The sequence below is a fragment of the Cotesia typhae genome, unplaced genomic scaffold, assembly GCF_013202065.1.
Source record: "Cotesia typhae breed Kobodo isofemale line unplaced genomic scaffold, CoteBio_Ctyphae scaffold_121, whole genome shotgun sequence".
NCBI classification, from domain to species: Eukaryota; Metazoa; Arthropoda; class Insecta; order Hymenoptera; family Braconidae; genus Cotesia; species Cotesia typhae.
In genome coordinates this window covers 738787-758113 of record NW_027423773.1, presented here as the reverse complement: position 1 = coordinate 758113, position 19327 = coordinate 738787, and the positions used below count along the sequence as shown (strand labels likewise).

General features: G+C 31.2%; 5 protein-coding genes and 1 long non-coding RNA gene across 6 annotated transcripts; 2 read left to right on the top strand and 4 right to left on the bottom strand.

The window, feature by feature from the left end:
- Window positions 1–549: 549 nt before the first annotated feature.
- On the top strand, window positions 550–4326 carry LOC141533964 (retinol dehydrogenase 14). Its single transcript, XM_074253101.1, has 6 exons — window positions 550–772; window positions 2048–2328; window positions 2833–3072; window positions 3141–3363; window positions 3438–3597; window positions 3667–4326. The coding sequence occupies exons 2-6, from the start codon at window positions 2052–2054 to the stop codon at window positions 3769–3771; spliced, it is 1005 nt and encodes a 334-aa protein (XP_074109202.1). The 5' UTR covers window positions 550–772; window positions 2048–2051; the 3' UTR covers window positions 3772–4326.
- Window positions 4256–6471, bottom strand: LOC141533959 (esterase E4). Its single transcript, XM_074253093.1, has 6 exons — window positions 6165–6471; window positions 5982–6107; window positions 5218–5923; window positions 4954–5147; window positions 4702–4846; window positions 4256–4632 (listed from the first exon to the last, which is right to left on the bottom strand). Exons 1-6 carry the CDS (start codon window positions 6399–6401, stop codon window positions 4337–4339), a joined length of 1704 nt encoding a protein of 567 aa, XP_074109194.1. The 5' UTR covers window positions 6402–6471; the 3' UTR covers window positions 4256–4336.
- A 128-nt stretch (window positions 6472–6599) lies between these two features.
- LOC141533973 (uncharacterized) lies at window positions 6600–7490 on the top strand. The gene is made up of 2 exons (XR_012480358.1): window positions 6600–6973; window positions 7306–7490. It is a non-coding gene; the product is annotated as an uncharacterized LOC141533973 (long non-coding RNA).
- A 239-nt stretch (window positions 7491–7729) lies between these two features.
- Window positions 7730–8642, bottom strand: LOC141533856 (apolipoprotein D-like). Its single transcript, XM_074252948.1, has 4 exons — window positions 8559–8642; window positions 8361–8491; window positions 7947–8117; window positions 7730–7877 (listed from the first exon to the last, which is right to left on the bottom strand). Exons 1-4 carry the CDS (start codon window positions 8640–8642, stop codon window positions 7730–7732), a joined length of 534 nt encoding a protein of 177 aa, XP_074109049.1.
- Window positions 8643–9371: 729 nt separating this feature from the next.
- Window positions 9372–10394, bottom strand: LOC141533965 (uncharacterized). The gene is made up of 2 exons (XM_074253102.1): window positions 10320–10394; window positions 9372–10146 (listed from the first exon to the last, which is right to left on the bottom strand). Exons 1-2 carry the CDS (start codon window positions 10371–10373, stop codon window positions 9379–9381), a joined length of 822 nt encoding a protein of 273 aa, XP_074109203.1. The 5' UTR covers window positions 10374–10394; the 3' UTR covers window positions 9372–9378.
- A 317-nt stretch (window positions 10395–10711) lies between these two features.
- Window positions 10712–13710, bottom strand: LOC141533961 (putative cytochrome P450 305a1). Its single transcript, XM_074253096.1, has 7 exons — window positions 13442–13710; window positions 12254–12508; window positions 11940–12183; window positions 11598–11869; window positions 11362–11539; window positions 11038–11294; window positions 10712–10971 (listed from the first exon to the last, which is right to left on the bottom strand). Exons 1-7 carry the CDS (start codon window positions 13530–13532, stop codon window positions 10793–10795), a joined length of 1476 nt encoding a protein of 491 aa, XP_074109197.1. The 5' UTR covers window positions 13533–13710; the 3' UTR covers window positions 10712–10792.
- Between the last annotated feature and the right edge of the window lie 5617 nt (window positions 13711–19327).

Here is a 19327-nt window from a genome sequence, read left to right as displayed (position 1 = left end):
TATAAGCTCATTCCAATGTTACACTCATCAAGAGCTTTCATTTGAGTACCCACATTAATTTTTCATATATTTTATATATTTATATATATATATATATATATATATATATATATATATATATATGTATATATGAAAAATATATAAAAAATGCATGTGGGTACTCAAATGAAAGCTCTTGATGAGTGTAACAGTGGGATGAGCTTATATTTTAAAAAATGTCAATAGTTCTCAAAATACAACGTCATTTCTAAATACTTATATCATTATAAATTAATTATTGGTGATATAAAAATTTTTTCTCAATTTTAAAACCAGGGACAATTTTTCTAAAATTTATTCAAATAAAATAAATAAATCGCCAAGATAAAATTCTTCGGGAAAGGGAAAAACCTTAGCAATCCCAAGTGACGTCACAAAATTCATGGCCATTGTCATTATAACTATGCTTGATTCTCAATACCGGTCTCAGTCTGTTGAACAATCTTTCTCGCTCGATAGCGTCTTGAGAGTACTAATACAACACACACTTGTCCTATGCTAACACACACAACACACACACACACACTGGCGCATAGAGTATAGAGAAATCGGATAAAAGTGGGGAATGAGGATACACGGTTTTAATCTTACAGGTGAAGAGTACCGTAATGTCCAGTTTTTGTATCGCTTCAGAGAAAATAATTCCATCATATATAAATATTGTACATGAATATCATTTTACATTAGTTTTATCTAAACTTCTGACAAGTTAACGCCAAAACTTGTTTTTCATGTAAGTATTTTTTTATTAGCTTCTTTTATAATTTCATTATTGGTTTCCGAAATAATTTATTATTTTTACTATAAATAATTCTAATTAAATCAATGTTAATGCTCAAAATGATTTATAATTTTTCTGTCAATCTGTCAAATTTAATTCTATTACAATTATTATTCTAAATACGGAAAAAAAAATTACAACCGGCACTTGTAAGCTTAAATTAATTAATTATAATTATGTAATAATAAATTTTGGATATTTTATAATAAATATGTATTTTAATAATTATTTTACAGTAAATAAATAATTTTATTTATAAATTAAATTTTAGAGAAATTAAAAATAATTTTTAAAAATTGCAAATGATACAATTTATAATTTTAACAATAAAATAAATTTTTTTTTTTAATTTTATTGTAAAAAAATATTTTTTTTTTTTTAAATACAAAAAAATTTTTCAATTTTTTATAAAAAAAAAAAAAAAAATTTTAAGAAAAATAAAGAATTATTTTTATTTTATGAATTTTATAAAAAATTTCTAAAATTTTACAATAAATCGCGTAAAATTAAATTCATAAATTTTTAACCCGTCAGAAAAATCTTGTGCGTGCATTAAAAATTTCTCTTCTTCTTCTTCTTCTTCAAAAAAAAATTAATAAAAAGTTTCATGCCCTGTTTAATCAGGATTAACATAATAATAATTGAATAATGATAAACTGAAAGCAGATGTATGATAAAATATTAGTTATTTATTTTTTTTTTTTTTTTTTTTTTTTTTTTTTTTGTATTGACCTTTTGAAACTATATTTTTTACCATAAATAATTGAGTTCTGTGTTAAAGCATATATATATATATATATATATATATATATATATATATATATATATATATATATATATATATATATATATATATATATATATATATATATATATATATATATATATATATCAACGCACTCGGAAGAAACAATTAAAAAGCGATTCACTTTCTTCACGCAAATCGAGATTAATTAAATAGAAATTTCTTTTAATTTAAAGTAAAGTTTTAAATAAAAATTTTTGGCATTAAATAATAAAAAAAATTTTTTTACTTACGAGTAAGGATGAAAGTCCTTTTAAATTTAAATTTATGTCTATTAAAAAAATTACCTTGCTTACCTTGCTTACCTTGACTGTTGATATTGCCGACAACAATAGCAGAATTTTTTAATCTCCCAAATAATGAAATAAAAAATTTTTTTTTCATTTTATTGTTTATTAATTAATTAATAAAATTTTTTATAGACAAATGATGGTCTTTGGGATTGAAATAACACTGTGGTTAGTGTGCGGTGTGATACTATCATTAATTGTAGCTGCAGTAGTATTCTTCTTCGTATTACTGCAACTGTTTATCTACATGACAACTGGGGTTTGCAAGAGCAAGAGAAAAATGAACGGAAAAACAGTAATTATTACGGGATGTACGTCGGGCATTGGTAAAGAAACCGCGCGGGATCTAGCACACCGCGGGGCTAGGTTGATAATGGCCTGTCGCAATGTCCAAGCTGCTAATAAGTTGAAAGGTAAGACCACACTTCCTATTTTTAAGTGATTAATTATTAATTAATAATTGTGCTGATTTTATTCATTGAAGAAATTTATTATTAACTTTCCGGGGTCTTTTAATTTATTGTAATTTATTTATGAGAAGTATTTAGAGTAATAAAACGATAAGCATGAAAATATGTCTGATAATAAATAAATAAAATTTTGCTTTGTTAAATTATACTGTAATTTTTTAACTAGTGACATTTTTTTAATGATATAAGCTCATCGTCCCGATGTTACACTCAGCAAGAGCTTTCATTTGATTACCCACTTGCATTTTTTATATATTTTTCATATAAACATATATAAATATATATAAATATATAAAATATATGAAAAATTAATGTGGGTACTCAAATGAAAGGTTTCAATGAGTGTAATGTCGGGACGATGAGCTTATATCGTTAAAAATGTCAATATTTCACAAGATACAAGGTCATTTAAGAATTATTCTATCTAAAAAATAATTCCGTCAACAGATGAATTCGTGAAAGAAACCGGAAACAACAACATAGTAGTCAAACATTTGGACCTTTCATCACTGAAATCCGTCCGCGAATTTGCTTCTCAAATAAACCGCGAGGAGTCGCGCCTTGACGTTCTGATCCATAACGCCGGTACAGCAGAAACTTTCCGAAAAAAGACAACTGAAGATGGCCTTGAAATAACCATGGCGACAAATCAGTACGGACCATTCCTCTTGACTCACTTGCTGATAGGTAACAGCTGGATCTCCAACTTAAAAACCCCCAACAAACGTAGCCTAACTCCAGTTTTCAACTTCCAGATCTGTTGAAGCGGTCCAAACCATCTAGAGTCGTGGTGGTAGCATCCGAATTATACCGGCTTGCTTCCCTGAACCTGGATAACTTGAACCCAGTGACAACCTTCCCGGCTTACTTGTACTACGTCTCGAAATACGCGAACATAGTCTTCTCTCTAGAACTGGCACGACGTCTGGAAGGCACTGGAATTACTGTCAATTGTTTGCATCCAGGTCTGATCGACAGGTATGATTTGATCCCTTCCCCCTTTAATCTGATGTTTGTTAATGATACCACTGATGATTATTTCTGTCTTCCAGCGGAATCTGGCGCAGCGTTCCAGCTCCATTATCCTGGGGACTGTACTTGATAATCCGTGGATTCTTCAAGACTCCTAAGCAAGGCGCACAGACGACAATCCACTTGGCTGTTTCAGAAGAACTTGAAGGAGTCACTGGAAAATACTTCTTGGATTGCAGGGTAAGTATCTTAACTTTTGATTCCATCCTCGTTACTTCTAACACCTCTTCCAATTCCTTCCAATTCCAGGAGTACGGTCTGTCATCTGGAGTCAAAGATCCAGCAAAAGCCAAGAAGTTCTGGGAATTAAGTGAGACTATTGTTAATCTACAATCTTCAGATCCTAAAATCTAAGTCTAAGTTTTGGAAATTTTATTATTTTTATACTCTGGTTTATTTATTTGGAAAGTTTAATAATATTTTTTTATTATCTTATTAATCTAATTGTTATCAACCGAATCCCTGAAAATCATTCTTGCAATTAGCTTCCTTTAATGGAAATATCCTTTCAAAAGCTTCCATTACGTTAGGAAGGTATCCCATATAAGGATTTTGGGATTCATTAACAAGTACAACAATTGTAAGTGTTATTGAACTAAGGCTCTCTTCGCTAGACCGTGTTGAGCGGCTGACCTTGACGAGTAATGGTAGCAGTAAACAGGTTTAGACGGGTACTTACTGAGTAAGTAAGTATTTTAATAATCAGTGCACTTAGAGTAGACAGATATATGTAATTTGACAATCAACGATATAAATTCGATCGTTAAAGTTATTTTGATGATGATAATTGTAATCACGTTTTCAGTTCATGCACCTTGTCAAAGTTATAAACATACAATTTTACAAATTTATTTATTAATTTTGATTTAATTGTAATACAAGGAATATAAATGTAATATTCAAAAAATACTTAATTGGTTCAATATTCAATAGGAAATAGTTTATCCCACTCGTTCATCCTATCAATGTACAAATTCTTCTTAATTTGAAGAGTATCCGTAATTTCAAGATACGTTGGATTTTCCCGGGTAAACGGAGTCCAAATAAAGCCAGAAAAGTCAGGATTGCCAACGGGAATTGGTTCGCCAGTCCTTGCAAAGTTCTCCCACATCGACGTCATGCGTCTCAAAGTCAAAACTTCGGGATCATTTCCTCCAATAGCGGAAAATTCTTCTTTTTTAAACAGATAAAGCAAATCGTCTTCATGAACGACTCCTGCAAAGAGATATAATATATAATATATTATTTTCTATGTTCTTTTTGAAAAATAGATGGATTAGTTACCAAATGGTTTTTTGTCCGCCCAATAAACGTGGCTGTATCGACCTTGATAAGCAAAGTTGTAGTAATAAACAGGTTTGCTCGAGTATTTATCAATTAGGTTGATAAATCGATGTACACCAAAGATAGTTACACTGTCTGCGTATAACTGATAACAATTTGGTGATTAAAAGTGTAATTATAGAAATTACGCAACATTTTTTTGTTATTGTTTGGATTAAACGACTAGAAGTTTATAAAAAATTAATTACTTACCTCTCCGAGGCCGACATAGTTGTCTTTTTCAACAGGTTTTCCCTTAAAGTAGAATTCCCTTAGATCTTGACTGATTTCCAAGGATCTGTTGGTTCCTCGCTCGTAAAAGTAACTTATAGGCGCAATAGTAGTAAAATTAGCATTGATGTCATCAAACACCGAATTGTCGCCTTTTCGCGCTGCTTGAACAACTCCTGCAATATCAAGCACAATTTAAATTGTCCAGCTGATCAATATAAGCTAGCTGATGTTAAATCAGCCTACCAACAACAACTCCAGCGAATTCGTCCTTGACAATCCCGCCAATGATAGGAACTTGTTCAAACCTTCTGTGCTTGATGGATTCAACTGGTTGCTCAACAAGAAACCGTTCAATCCCCGGGACATCTGGCTCTACAACCGGCGTCCAAACTAAAATAGGATCTCCGTGCCACTTCCAAAACTTCGGCAGAGTAGCAACGATGTCCTCAAAGGGCTTCGTGTTCAGACAAAGCAACATAGACCCAGTGGTGTCTGTAGGACAATCCAACAGCCGAGCTAGTTTCTTAGCCAGGTCTTTCTGATTAGGCGGAAGCGGATTCTGGTAGGTAGCTGCTCCAGACTGGACTATAGCTCGATGGAAGAGCCCTTTAGACATCGGAGAGACCAAATGGAGAGAGACACTCCAGCCTCCAGCACTCTGGCCCGTTATAGTGACGCTGTTTGGGTCACCGTTGAAGCTTCTGATGTTCTTCTGGATGAACCGAAGCACCTCCACTTGGTCCTTCAGACCTAGATTTCCCGGAGCTAAGCTATCGCCGGTACTGAAAAATCCTAAAGCTCCAATTCTATAGTTGCAGGTTACCAAAATGATGTCTTCGTCTAATAGGTATTCAGGACCGTAGATGTAACTTTGTCCGGACCGGGACCAGAATCCGCCGGGGTGGAAGAAGACTACTACTGGACGAGGAGCACTTTCTGCTTTTGCAAGCTAAAGAAGATTGTTGCAGAGGATCAACAATAATCAGAAATCAGAATTAGCGACTCACCTTCGTAGTGTAGACGTTTAAACGAAGACAGTCTTCCGATTGGAGCTTAGATTCAAGCCACCCGCAAGAAGGGCCTTCTTTTGAAGCATCAAAGGTCCCTTCCCAAGGCTTCACTGGCTCTGCTTGCTGCAAGACCAACAAACTTAAAAATTCTTGCTAAAATTAATAATTCAGCAAGCTTACTTTAAAACGCTGCTGACCAGTAGGAGATTCACCATATTTAATCCCGCGAAAGGCATATATCGTCTTGCCCAATCGCGTTGTCATCAGGGACCCTTTGACTTTCCCGAGGGGAGTTGTAACTTCTGGAAAATCAGAAGTTGTTCCATTGCAACTTTTTCCGGCATCAACAGAAAGCATACTGTAGAGCAAAATTACACTTAGCTTTAACATCTTCACTTTTAATTTATAATAGAGCATTTCTAGGTTGTGCGGTGGTTTAACCACGACTGGCTGGTAAACACTCGACGGTAGGGATTTATAGACTGGGGATTTATAGAGAGTGTCATCAAAGATCCAGTCTCATTTAAATCGGTCATTAAAGTCAACAGCTTGTTATTACTATAAACATGCTAGCAAGATATCAAACTATCAGAGAGAGCTGTAGCAGTAATCTTCTATTATTAGATAACCTCCAGGCGGCTTTTCTTCTTAACTTCATTATCACATTCAAGATACATTCAAATGTCTTTTTTTAGTGTGTAAATTTATTTATGTACATACGAATAATTTTTAATACACACTCAAAGGAGTTTCCTTGTTGTTAATAGCTTATGTTAGACTGATAAGGTATATGTCATGTTTGTCCTCCTTTTTGTCCAAGATATTAATTGATATTAGTACGGTTGTTTTTCCTCAATTGCAAAGTCGGCAGTGTTTTTATTATGAAGACCGAGGAGTTTTTGGAAGTAACATTAAATGTTTCGGGCTGGAAATTTATTGTGCCAAGTGACATAAATTTGATAAATAACTAGAACTACAGTAAAACGGAGGTAATTAAGTTTTCGGAGAAGGAAATTGTGCATTTTTGATATGCAGAATTTAATTCTTAAAATTTTATTGCTTTATTCAAAATTTACATTAGTGTCACAATTATTGATACGATCAACATTGACTGTGATCAACATTAGTCATTGGCACAGGCTTCAAACCCTTGCACTTTAATGCTTTATCAACTATACTGTTCATATTCATGCTTGGAGGTAATTTGGGCGATCGGGTGTTAGCAAAGACCTGGAACAAGCTGAAACAATTCATCAATAATCTCATTTTTTCCCCTTCTTCTAAAATTAATGGTTAAAAAAATTATTTTTTGTCCTTCTAGGTGACATTTGGAACTACTGAGTTTTAAATATTTATTGATATTTTTCAAATTCTTCACAGGCGACGTTTATTGCATAATTGACAAAATCTATTTCCAAAAAGTGGCATTGCCTCTCGCTAATAATAATAATTGCCTCTCTTTTAATTTTTATCTTTTGATGGCGAAATAAAAAATTTTATTAAATATTTTAACGACAAATATAATTATTGTAATTATAATATAATTTAAAGTAGGGATAAAAAAAAATTGAAAAAAAAATCGCCTTAAAAAATTTTTTAATTTTTTTTTTTAAGGAAAATTTAAAATAAAATTAAAATCAAATTATCTTTATTGCAAATGAATGTTAAATTTTTATTATTATCCTCAATATTTTTCAAATAAAATAAATGTCTCGATAAAAATTCATTGAAGACGCCATACAGGATTAAAAAGGTGAAAACCCGCAGTTTTTGTTGTTAACCTCAACGAGGTTGACCGATCGGAAGCCTTTTTCATTCATTACTTGTGCAACTTTCTCAGTCATATTCATGTTGGGATACGGCTTTCTGGTGTCAACCCAGACCTGGAGCAAGCTGAAACATTTGATTAATTTAATAATTATTAATTAGACAATAGTAGCGATAAAAATCACGGGAACTTACTGTTGATTGCCAAACTCTTCGCAGCCGATAATTATGAAATAGTTGTCATAATCTGTATCAAGAATGTGCAATTCTTTCTCCATGATTCCAAAGCCGGGGGCGTGCAGCTGGTTAGTTATTCTACTGTGGTCGAAATGCGCTTCGACGACGATTCTTGACCTCAATTTTGATCTAAGGATTAAAGATCAATTAAATTATTATTATTAAATTAAAAAATAAATTTTTAAAGGAGTGTGTCTTAAATAAGTATTAAAATTGTTGGACATTTTTTTAAAAAATTCAAATTCAATTTAAAAATTTTTTCAAATTTTTCAAATTTTTAAATTTGACTACGTTTTTTTGATTAAAAAATTATTCAAAATGATTTAAATATTTTTATTAAAAATAATATAAATAAATAAAAATTTTCCGTACAGATTTGAATAATCAAAGAACACAATATTCGTTTTCCCGTTAACAAACGGACTAATGTCAATGCCTTGGCATATAGAATCTTGGTCAAAAAAAGAGTCAATGTATAGATGCTTGTACCATCTGCCTTTCAACTAAAAACAAAAATTAAAATTCTTCAGTATTAATTTCTTCTCAACAATTTAAAAAATAACAAATTACCCTAGATGGAATAAATTGATCCTGGTAAGGAATCGAAGGACACTGACCAGCCTGCAACTCAAAAGGCCCTCTAAAGCCCTTCATGGTAAAAGCGCCAATGATCAATAAGCACAGATAAATTCCAATGCGCAACATTTTTCTTCAGTAAAACGTTATTTTTTTAATTTTATTCGGAAATTTTGTGACTTATATATCTAGAGGAAAGTCCCATTAAGTCGTTAAATTTTTATCAAGGTCAGACAATATTCATTTGAATAACGATTATTTAAGTCTGGTGAAATATTTAATTTTTCCGGTGTGATTATTACAGATTACAGTGCTTTATTAATGTCAATAAAAAAAATTTTTTGAGCTAATCGTTAAACAGAAATTTGTTGAAAAAAAATTTCTTCATTGAATGTAAACGTTACAAAATTATTGGGAGGAAAATTGACGGCATTAAATTAATAAATTGATAAAATTTTATCGCTAAATATACATATCTTTGATAAATAAGTAAGCAAATAATTTTTGATAAAATAAAAATATTTTTTAAAATTTAACGATTGCTCAATAGTAAAAATAATAATCACAGATTTTTGTTTTTATTAAATATATTGCAATATTTATATTACAAAGTCTTATCAGTTATCAAAGTCGACCAAAGTAAATAATATCCAGAATGATTATTGTTAAAATACCAATTAATTAATTTAAAAATAATTATTAAACTCCAGTCTCGAATTATCGTTAATATTTATTACTCATCAATTCAGATTACATGTGATAACAATTATTTACAATAACTCAATTAAAAACCAAAGCTTTCCACATTTAAATTTTACGGCGCAATATCATCAACATCATCAGCATGTTCAACATAGACATTGCCCTCAGCATCATCAACCTCTACACGTTGTCCTTTATTTTCCACCAGAACATTCCTCCTCGAACCCTGAGAGTTTCTGTGCTGGTGCCCATAAAGTGAATTCAACTGATTCCTAGAATTCCTCCTGATCTTGGAATTAGAATTAGGAAGATGATTGTGATTGGCATACCGCCGAGATCCACTGGACTCATGAGACTTATGAGCTTCAACATTGACCTCGCGATCATTGATCAAAACAGAGGTATCAGCACCATCACCTCCGAAGCTGTTGGTGTTGACATTGACATTGGTATTCTCATCCAGTGATCTGCGCATTTGATTAGAATTGACGTTGGTATTGACATTGCTGTTGTCGTCCAGCGATCTGCGAATTTGGTTGGTATTCACATTGGTATTAACATTGCTGTTGTCGTCCAGAGATCTGCGAATTTGGTTGGTGTTGACGTTAGTGTTGACGTTGCTGTTATCATCAAGAGTTCTTCGGATTTGGTTGGAGTTAACGTTGCTGTTTGCGTTAGAATTCACGTGGACAGGATGATACAGATGATAACGACGCATTTCATTAACCGGAACTTTCGTTACTGTTGCCTTGCGATGCGGATAGTCTTGAGCGGCACAATTGTCGTATTCCACCACCATAACGAATTGATCATCCGGAGTTGTGTGTCCGAAGTGATGGATGTGGCGACGTTCTTCGTTCCATGATTCTCTTTCTTCGCACTGTTTAGAATCAAGAATTGCAAATTAATTCCATTCCTCTGGGCCCATAACCTATTACCCAGGTTTAAGCCCATAACCTGTTACCTAGCCCTGGGGCCATAACCTGTCACTCAAAAGGTTATGGGCTCAGTTGCTATGATTTTAAATTATTTAGACAATTAGAATGCACTTACCGAAATTACGAAGACTTGAGCGATCAAAATGATGAAAAATCCGAATGAATACATCACTGAGATAAATATAGTTAGCTTTTGTCTACAGACGGATCACGTTAGTCAGTACTCGGTTATTTCAATCGTTTTATAGTCAGAGCAGAATCTAATTTCCGTGATAAGAGGTGCCGAGTTATTTCACCAGTTGATTTAAGTGATTGATTGTTATTTTTATGACAACTATAATACAGGTTATTTAATTAATTGTTAATATCGGCAATAGGAATTGATTGTATAGCTACGAGAAATAAAATACTCGAGAACAGGTGTTACGTTTCATCGCATCAATTATACCAGCTACTAAACAGGGTTGTTAAATTTTAAATGAAATGATAAATTGGATTCTAGTGATTTAATCAATTTAATGGTTTCAAATATTGTTTAGTATCTTTTATTACAATTTAATAATTAGTAAAATAAATTTAATCAGTAATCTATCGTTTGACGAGCAAAACTTCGTACGGCTTTGGCGAGATTGTCAATCCAGGCTGCGGATTTATATCCGGAAGATCATTATCACACATCGGAAGCAGCTTGAAGTTTTTCATGATCCCAGCGAACAGCAAGAAAACTTCAGACTTGGCGACTGTTTCTCCAGGACATCTTCGGTGACCTAAAAGTAAAAACAGTCGCACCTAAGGCGTGCGAAATTCTCAAATTGATAAGCTCTTGATCTTACCTCCTCCAAAGAATGTCAGCTTCTTACTGGGGGTGTAAACATTGTCCTGAATGAACCTTTCAGGCCTGAAAGACAACGGGTCTTGAAAAATATTCGGGTCTGCATGAACACTGTAGGTATTCATCAAAATAGTCGCGCCTTTTGGTATTCTGTATCCGTTGAAGCTTGCTTCCTTGAGCGTCCGACGGGGCCCAATTATCGGAGTGACCAGTCGTAATCTTTGAGATTCTGTTATTACTGCTTCCGTGAATGGCAGCCTGGAAAAAGACATTTTTAAATTAGATTAATTCAAAATTCAAAGAGCTCAACAACTTGAAGATTAACTTTGGCCGGTCAGACAAATCAGGAAGACGGTTTCCAACCACTGCGTCCAATTCGTCCTGGAGCTTCGCCTGAGCGTCTTGATAGACTGTCATCCACAAGAACAGAAAGTCCAGGGTGAGCGTTGTTGTCTGCGACCCGGCGATAAAGAGATCCACCAGAATCATCAGCAGCTGATCATCTAGCAAGGAATTTTCATCGTTAAGTGATCCTAAGGTAGGCTTAAAGTGCTAACAAACCATCGAATTCAGCGTCAAAGACGTCGCCTAGGTGCATTTCCGTCAGGAACATGTCGATCAAGTCTTTCTCACTGCCCTTGACGTAATTCTTCTTGTGCTCTTCAATTGTCTCCATCAATAAAGCTTTCAGCTCGTTGTTCAGAGTGACCAACACTTCGTAACCGCATGCTTTCGGCGCGATACGGCGGAGCCAAGGAAATACTGAGAGGATCCCGCCAGTGACGTCAAAGGCTTGGGCTCTTCTTTCCATAATATCCAGAAAGTCCATCAATCTGTTTGAAACGTATTAATTTTGAATGGATCTTGATGAGGATTTGAAAGGATCGCTTGGAACTAACTTACCTTCTCTTATCATCAATCCTCTTTCCAGTCACCAACGTCCACAGTCCATTGATAACCGCTGGAGCAATCATCGACTTCATTCGCACTGGCTTGTCTTCTTGACGCTTCAATCCGTCGATCAGGATCTCCAATTCTTCGCTTATCCTGTTGCACATTTTTTCACGGCCGAATCCCAAGTTTCGGAGGGATCTTACTAACCATCCTCGGACTGCTTTCCACTCGGGACCGTCCGTCATGGTGATGCCTTGATCAGCAGAAATATTAAGTCAGAAAAAATTTTAGGGACAATTATTAATGTTATAAACAAGACAAACCTTTCTTGATCCCCATATTCCTGACCTTGATGAACTCAGTCCAAGGACGCGCGTCATAGTTGTCGTCGCGGAGAATCTTTTGGATACTTTCAAACCCACCTACTACGTAAACGCTAGAACTTCCTAGCCAGAGTTTAATTACGTCGCTGTTGTATTGTTGATTCAGTTTCATAAATGCGACATGCTGGCCGCCGAATTTTCGACTTAGTTTTCGGATTAGTTTAAGGTTACCGAAGATTGGCCATGGGTAAGGACCTGTCAATGTTGAACAATTTTTTTTTTTTATCTAAGCTTTTTCTACTTGATAAAAAAAAAATTATTATGTACATTTTAAATCGGTATTCTCATAACAACTCTTTACAATCATTAACATAAGTATCTTAATTATTCTAGCTATGATAAAAATTTTTTGATTGCACAATTTATAAATAAATCATTACGAAATGACCTTGTATCTCGAGAAATATTGACATTTTTAAAGATATAAGCTCATCCCGATATTAAGCTCATCGAGACCTTTTATTTGAGTACCCACATCATTTTTTCATATATTTATATATATTATATATATATATATATATATATATATATATATATATATATATATATATATATATGTATATATGAAAAATATATAAAAAATGCATGTGGGTACTCAAATGAAAGCTCTTGATGAATGCAACATCGGGATGAGCTTGTATTTTTAAAAACGTCAATTTTTAAGAGAGTACAGTGCAATTAAAAAAAAATTTTCATTTATTAAAATAAAATTTTAATTTTAAAAACTAATCCACAAAAGTCGTAAAAATGAATACAATTACTAATCCAGACAAAAAATAAACATATCATTATCAGAACAATAACTATAAAATTTAGCATGATTAATTACAGGTATATAATTAGCACCTGGTTCGATTTAATCATAAAAAATAATTCAATTCATTTATACGTAACCGCAAATGTATTGAACCAGGTCAACAAACGTCAAAAAATATACAAGGTAAACTTGGCAGCTTAGATTCCAAAATATGGAGTCAGAGGTAACTCAACAGTAGGTTGATGATTAGATCATAAGTATTGTTAATATCAACGTTATCATCAAGTTGCTTTGATCTATGATCAATTCAGAATATTAAATTACTTTGATTAAATACTTAAATTAATAATTAATAAATAAATTAATGATACCTGGAGGAGAGTCCCTCGATCTTGTGAGAAACAGGGTTCCTAATGTCGTCACCAAGCAAATAAAGATTACATACAATGCATTCAATATCATTTTGTAATGATCGATGAATTTTTTTTACAACTTGAAATAAAACAAGAGTTTAAAATTAAGGTAATAATAATTTTGCTCAGGATACTTTAGAAGAACTGATACGATCCGAATATTCCTTCGAATTTTCCTAACCATCTCCACTTTTTTCATCCCTACCTAATCTTTAAAACACTCTCTAAATTAGCGGATAAGAATTATCTCTTTGATAATAACTGTATGCATTATTAATGTTAACGTTCTTTTTAAATTCACAGATTTTTATTTAATTATAATTATGTAGATTATGTACATTTATGTTCAGTGTTAAATGTGTTTAAAATATTTAATCAATTTTACACATCAATTTATTTAGATGATTAATTTTTTTAGAACGTTTAAAAATTATCATTTCCCTAATTATAACATTAAATAAAATTAAACAATTATATTATCCATTAAATTAATATAAAAAGCACATTTTAAGAAAGAGAAATAATTTTTTAATTTATTAAAAATTTTTTTAATCGATTAATTGCTATTTTTACTATAAAAAAGTTGCTTTAAATTAAAGTAGAAATTAATTAAGCTTTCATTTTTTCTGAGCTTTTCCGGTAAGTTAGCTTCAAATTGTGGGCGTATATTAACAGCAAGATTCAGTAAAGTTATGACGGTCGGGAAATTATCACAGTATGATAAAATATTGAAGCAATATGTCTCTGCAATATTGACTCTAGCTAAAGCAGGTAATTTATTATTATTACATTTAAATTAAGGTAATTTTTAGTAATTTTTTTTGTCTATTAAATCATGTAATTTTACAAAAGTAAAAGTATGGTATTGTTACACAATGTTTTGACTTAAAGTCATGAAAATTTGAAAAAAAAAAATTTATAATTCCCAAAGTTATAGCTGTTTATTTTGACTTAGTTTTATAAATAGATAATCTTGGGCTTGATCGAAAGATTTTTTTTTTTTAATTTCGATTTTTTATGACTAATTTAACTGTTGATTTTTTTCCGAAAAATTTCCTGAGGTCGCCATTTTATTAATTAAAAAAAAAAAAAAAAAAAAATCCTTAAATAATTAAAAAAAAAAAAAAAAAAAAAAAAAAAAAAGATTAATTTATTTAAATAAACTTTCAAAATAATTTTTTATTGGATTTTAAATTGGAATTAAAAGTAACACTATTTTGTAAAATTATAAAATATTAATTATTAATTATTTTAAAAAATTTATTAATTTATTAAATCCTATTTTTATTTTTCGAGTAAAAAATTTTGTTAAGTTAAATTCAATAAATTTTACCTAAAATTAATTTAATAGTCCTTTTAAAAATTATTTTTTCAAATTTAAAAAAATGAAAATAGCCAATAATAATAAAAATAAAATTAAATAGGCATTCTAAAAACTTGAAGAGGTCTAGACTGTGGTTTGCTACAGCAGATATCTTTATAGCAAATATATATACGTGTAGATATGTACGTATGTATATATAGACCGATATTATCTACAGTATAGAGTAACGTGAAATTGGTACTTTGAAATTTCATTAGTCAAGTCAGGTGGCGTCACAGATTCAATTAGCTTTTTATTGGATTTCGAACTGTGCGAACTGTCAAACTGGTAACCGCGTACCCAAAGCTATTGCTCTATATATACTTCTATACTGTCCCGTATCCCGTAACGTAATGTTATCTATATATATATTATGTAGGTGTGAATCGATGAGAGGAGAGAAGAGCGACCAACTCTATTTAGAATCTAAACTTTATCAATTTTCTCCGCCGATTAATCCGGTGGCCTACTATTCATTTATTTATATTTATATCCCTTACTTTATTATTTTTGTAATTTTTAATTTATTTTATTTACCTTTTATATAAAATATTCTACGTGGTTGTTTTTATGTTTATATAGCAAATAATAATTTAAATTTTCATCGCTGATAAAACCGTAATAGTCACAACCAAAAGTTATATCCATCCTATTAGTAAACATGAAAAATTTAATAATATAAAATATAATAATCACTTTAGAATTATTTCATTCAACGAGAAACAGGGTTGGCGATTTTAAAACAGTATAAAATTATTCCAAGAGATTTTTTTTTTATCAACAGAGATTTATTTATTGTATGTATAATTTTTTTTTTCTTTAAAATAATTGAATTAAAAAAAAATAATAATAATAATAATTGAATTTTATTTTACAAGTGATTCAGTCAATCAGAAAGTTTAATCGGATATACTTGTCACCAGTAAATGTTAATAGTTTGTAGTACTACTCCGATATTCGATACACAAATAAATAGTTATACATATATTTTACTTTGCAATATATATTAAACCCTGAATTTCTCAATTGATCCAACTAAAATTTAATATATATTCTATATGTTTAGTTTTATTTAGCATAATGACAGTTTGGTAAATGCCTTTACTTATACAAAGAGGATCATAAGTTTATATTTATTGTTGAAACTTATGAGATATTTAACCTTGTTACTTATAATTTATCTTATTGTTTTAAGTTTTGATATTCATTTCCTGAAATTATTAATCTTCTTAAAAAAAAAATTTGATAAAATTCTTCAATTAAAATTCCTAATAATAAAATATTATAAATATTTAATTGTATTTTAGAACGAGGAAATTTCTATACATTGAAACAGGTATGAGAAGACGAACTTGTGAGACAAGCTTGATATTTGCGACATTCAGTATATATCGTAGCCAAACCATCGCACATGTATACACAATATTTATTCCAGTAATGACTATATTAAACTTTAGTCTGTGTTTATCATTATTAATACAGTTCCCACATGATCAACACACCGTATACGCAGTTGCATGACGAATTCATGAATTTTAAATGTAATTTTAGGAAATACATATATGTAGTTAGGAAGCTTTCGAATGGTAGCTGTTTTTGATGATCGGATTAAAAAAATTTGTCAAAATAATATTTTTTAAAGTGTAATCATTCTTTTTAATTTGTAAAAAAAAAATATCAATTAAATTTAAACTCAAAAATATTTAAATTTTTTATTAAAGATTTAAATCAAGTGTGTAAAAAAATTACTGAATCGCTTTTACCGACTTTTAAGTGTTTTTATATATTTATATAATATTTCCAAGGACTCGAAATACATCATCAGCTCCGTTGACCAACGGTGGCATCACAAGCGAAGGGTTGGTTCAGCAAAAGAAGGATGAGAGCCAACAGAGCTAGACCAAGAAGAAAATATTTTTCCCGTTAAGGTGTGTCGCGTATATGCTGGCTAGTCGGCTGCAAAATCCCCAGGAAGTAAAAAAGTAACCATCACTGGGATCACTACAACAACCACAAGTGTATCAGCGCAACACCACCATCTTACCATCTTACCATCACACCATCACACAACAGTTATCAAAGGAACTCATTTGAACGGGTGAATAGGTAGAAAGGAAGTCAATCTCGGTGCGCGGAGATAAGCCCCCCCCCCTCCTCTTCCCTCAATTCACCCTCTTTGGCATCTTACATCCCCTGGTGTGCAACACCATCACCACTATTTCTATCCCACACATATATATATATATATATATATATACCTCAGCCGTCTACTACTCGGTTATTCTCCTTTTACTTCCTCGAATAAGCTACCACTAGGCGTTCGGTTCAGACGATTCACATCTACCTTCTCTCTTTTTGTATATATCTGTATACTCACCTCTCCAAGTTTACACTATCCTTATACATCTTACACCTCATGTCTAACGTTCCATCTGGTGATTTAATCTCGGGCTGTCACCTTTTTTTATTCTCATTGACTCCTAAAATTATTAATCGTATGTGTAATACAATATTTATCCTTAATTATATTTCAGGTTGATTTTAAATATAAATATATAATTATTTAAACTATTTTTAATTTAATAGTCATTTAAATTAATTTAAACTTACAAAAAAAAAAAAAAAAAAAAAAAAATTCGGACAGCCCGGACCGGGAATCGAACCCTGTTCTTCAGATTACACACTAACGGCTCGAACATTGAAGCTATTTGAAATATCTCAAGTAACGATTTTTGTCTCCAAATTATGCATTTTTATTTTTAACTAAATTTCTTCTACTATTTACAAATAATCTCTATTGATTTTTAACTTGTAATCCTTCAAAAAAATTTTTTAATTAAAAATATGAATTTTATTTTTTTAAAATGTGCAATTAAAATTGATTTAATAATCAATTTAAGGAATTACATTCAATTTAAAACTAAAAACTCAGGAATTAATTTTCTGCAAGCGAAAATAATTAACTACCATGCGCCGCCTGTTGGAAATTTTTTAGAACTATTTAAAAAAATTGTAAAAGGCATATATTTTAAGTAAACTAATAACAATGAAAGTTAAATTATTGCGGGTAAATTGTTAAGATATCTCTGATAATAATAGTAAATATTATTTAGAGTTTATATAACTGTCGTTGATAAACAGTAGGTGGTGATGTGCTGAGGTCAAAACTATTTTGTAGAAGAGACTAAAATATATAATACAGAGGGTTTGGTATATATAATAATACTAAAGGAGAAAGTGAGAGAGTAAGAAAGATATCTTGTTGGTCCCACTAGCGTATTTAGAATAACTTACGACATGACGAGATTACAAGTCTACGACATAAACCCTCCTTTACTCTACTAGTCGTAGTCATTGTCATTGTCGTAGTCGTTGTCGTAGTACATAGAGAGACTACTCCAGAGAGAGAGTGCCTCGCGGCCCATTAATTAAGAGCTTCTAAGGGCTGTATAGCTGGTGAGGGTGCAATCTTCTCGACCCCGAGACACCGGTCGTCGGCCATCCAAGTATTAACGACCTCACGCGCCTACTCTTGTTTTATTCTTCAAAAAATAACATTTACTTTTTTATACATTACAGAATTTTTATTTTTTTATCAAAATTTTGCTTTATTAAATAATTAATTTTGCACTGAAGTTTTTTAAATGTTGACTTTTTTAAAGATGTAAGCCCATCCTGATATTACACTCATCAAGAGCTTTCATTTGAATACCCACTCGAATTTTTGATATATTTTTCATATATACATATATATAATATATATAAATATAAATAAATATATGAAAAATTGATGTGGGTACTCAAATGAAAGGTCTTGATGAGTGTAATTTCGGGATGAGTTTATATTTTAAAAAATGTCAATATTTCACAAGATACAAGGTCATTTCTTAATTATTTTCGATTTAGAAATAAAATCTGTCAATTTTTTACAACAATATTTATATTAATTTATTTCCGATACGTCAAAATATAAAATTGCTCTAAAAAAAAAAAAAAAAAAAAATATTATTCGATTACTAATGAACTAAAAATTAAGATATATACTTTAAATTTAAAATTGGTGCTATTTTTCAGGTACAACTTGGGCCTACATGGTAAAGCGAGTAGCGAGACACGTGATCAATCTCACTACGGCAGTTGTTTCAGACATTTCGCGTATGTCCCCCAGCTTTCACAAGCTTATATATATATATGTACAGAAATAGAGTAGTACGCGAGGAGTGATATCTGCGAGGCTTTTCATATTAAGAGATATAAAGAAATGGAAACGATGATTTATGTTCACAAATCGTTTTGTCAAGCTAGTGCAAACTTTATATTACTTTTTCTTCTATCATTCCTTTATTTATTTTCTTATCAAACATTTTTAAAATTTTATACAATTATCACAGTTTGTAATGGTGTGAATATAAATAAGCCAGTTAGTATATTAAATCATTAAAATTCACAATGAAAGTATAAAAAGTATAAACACTAAACTA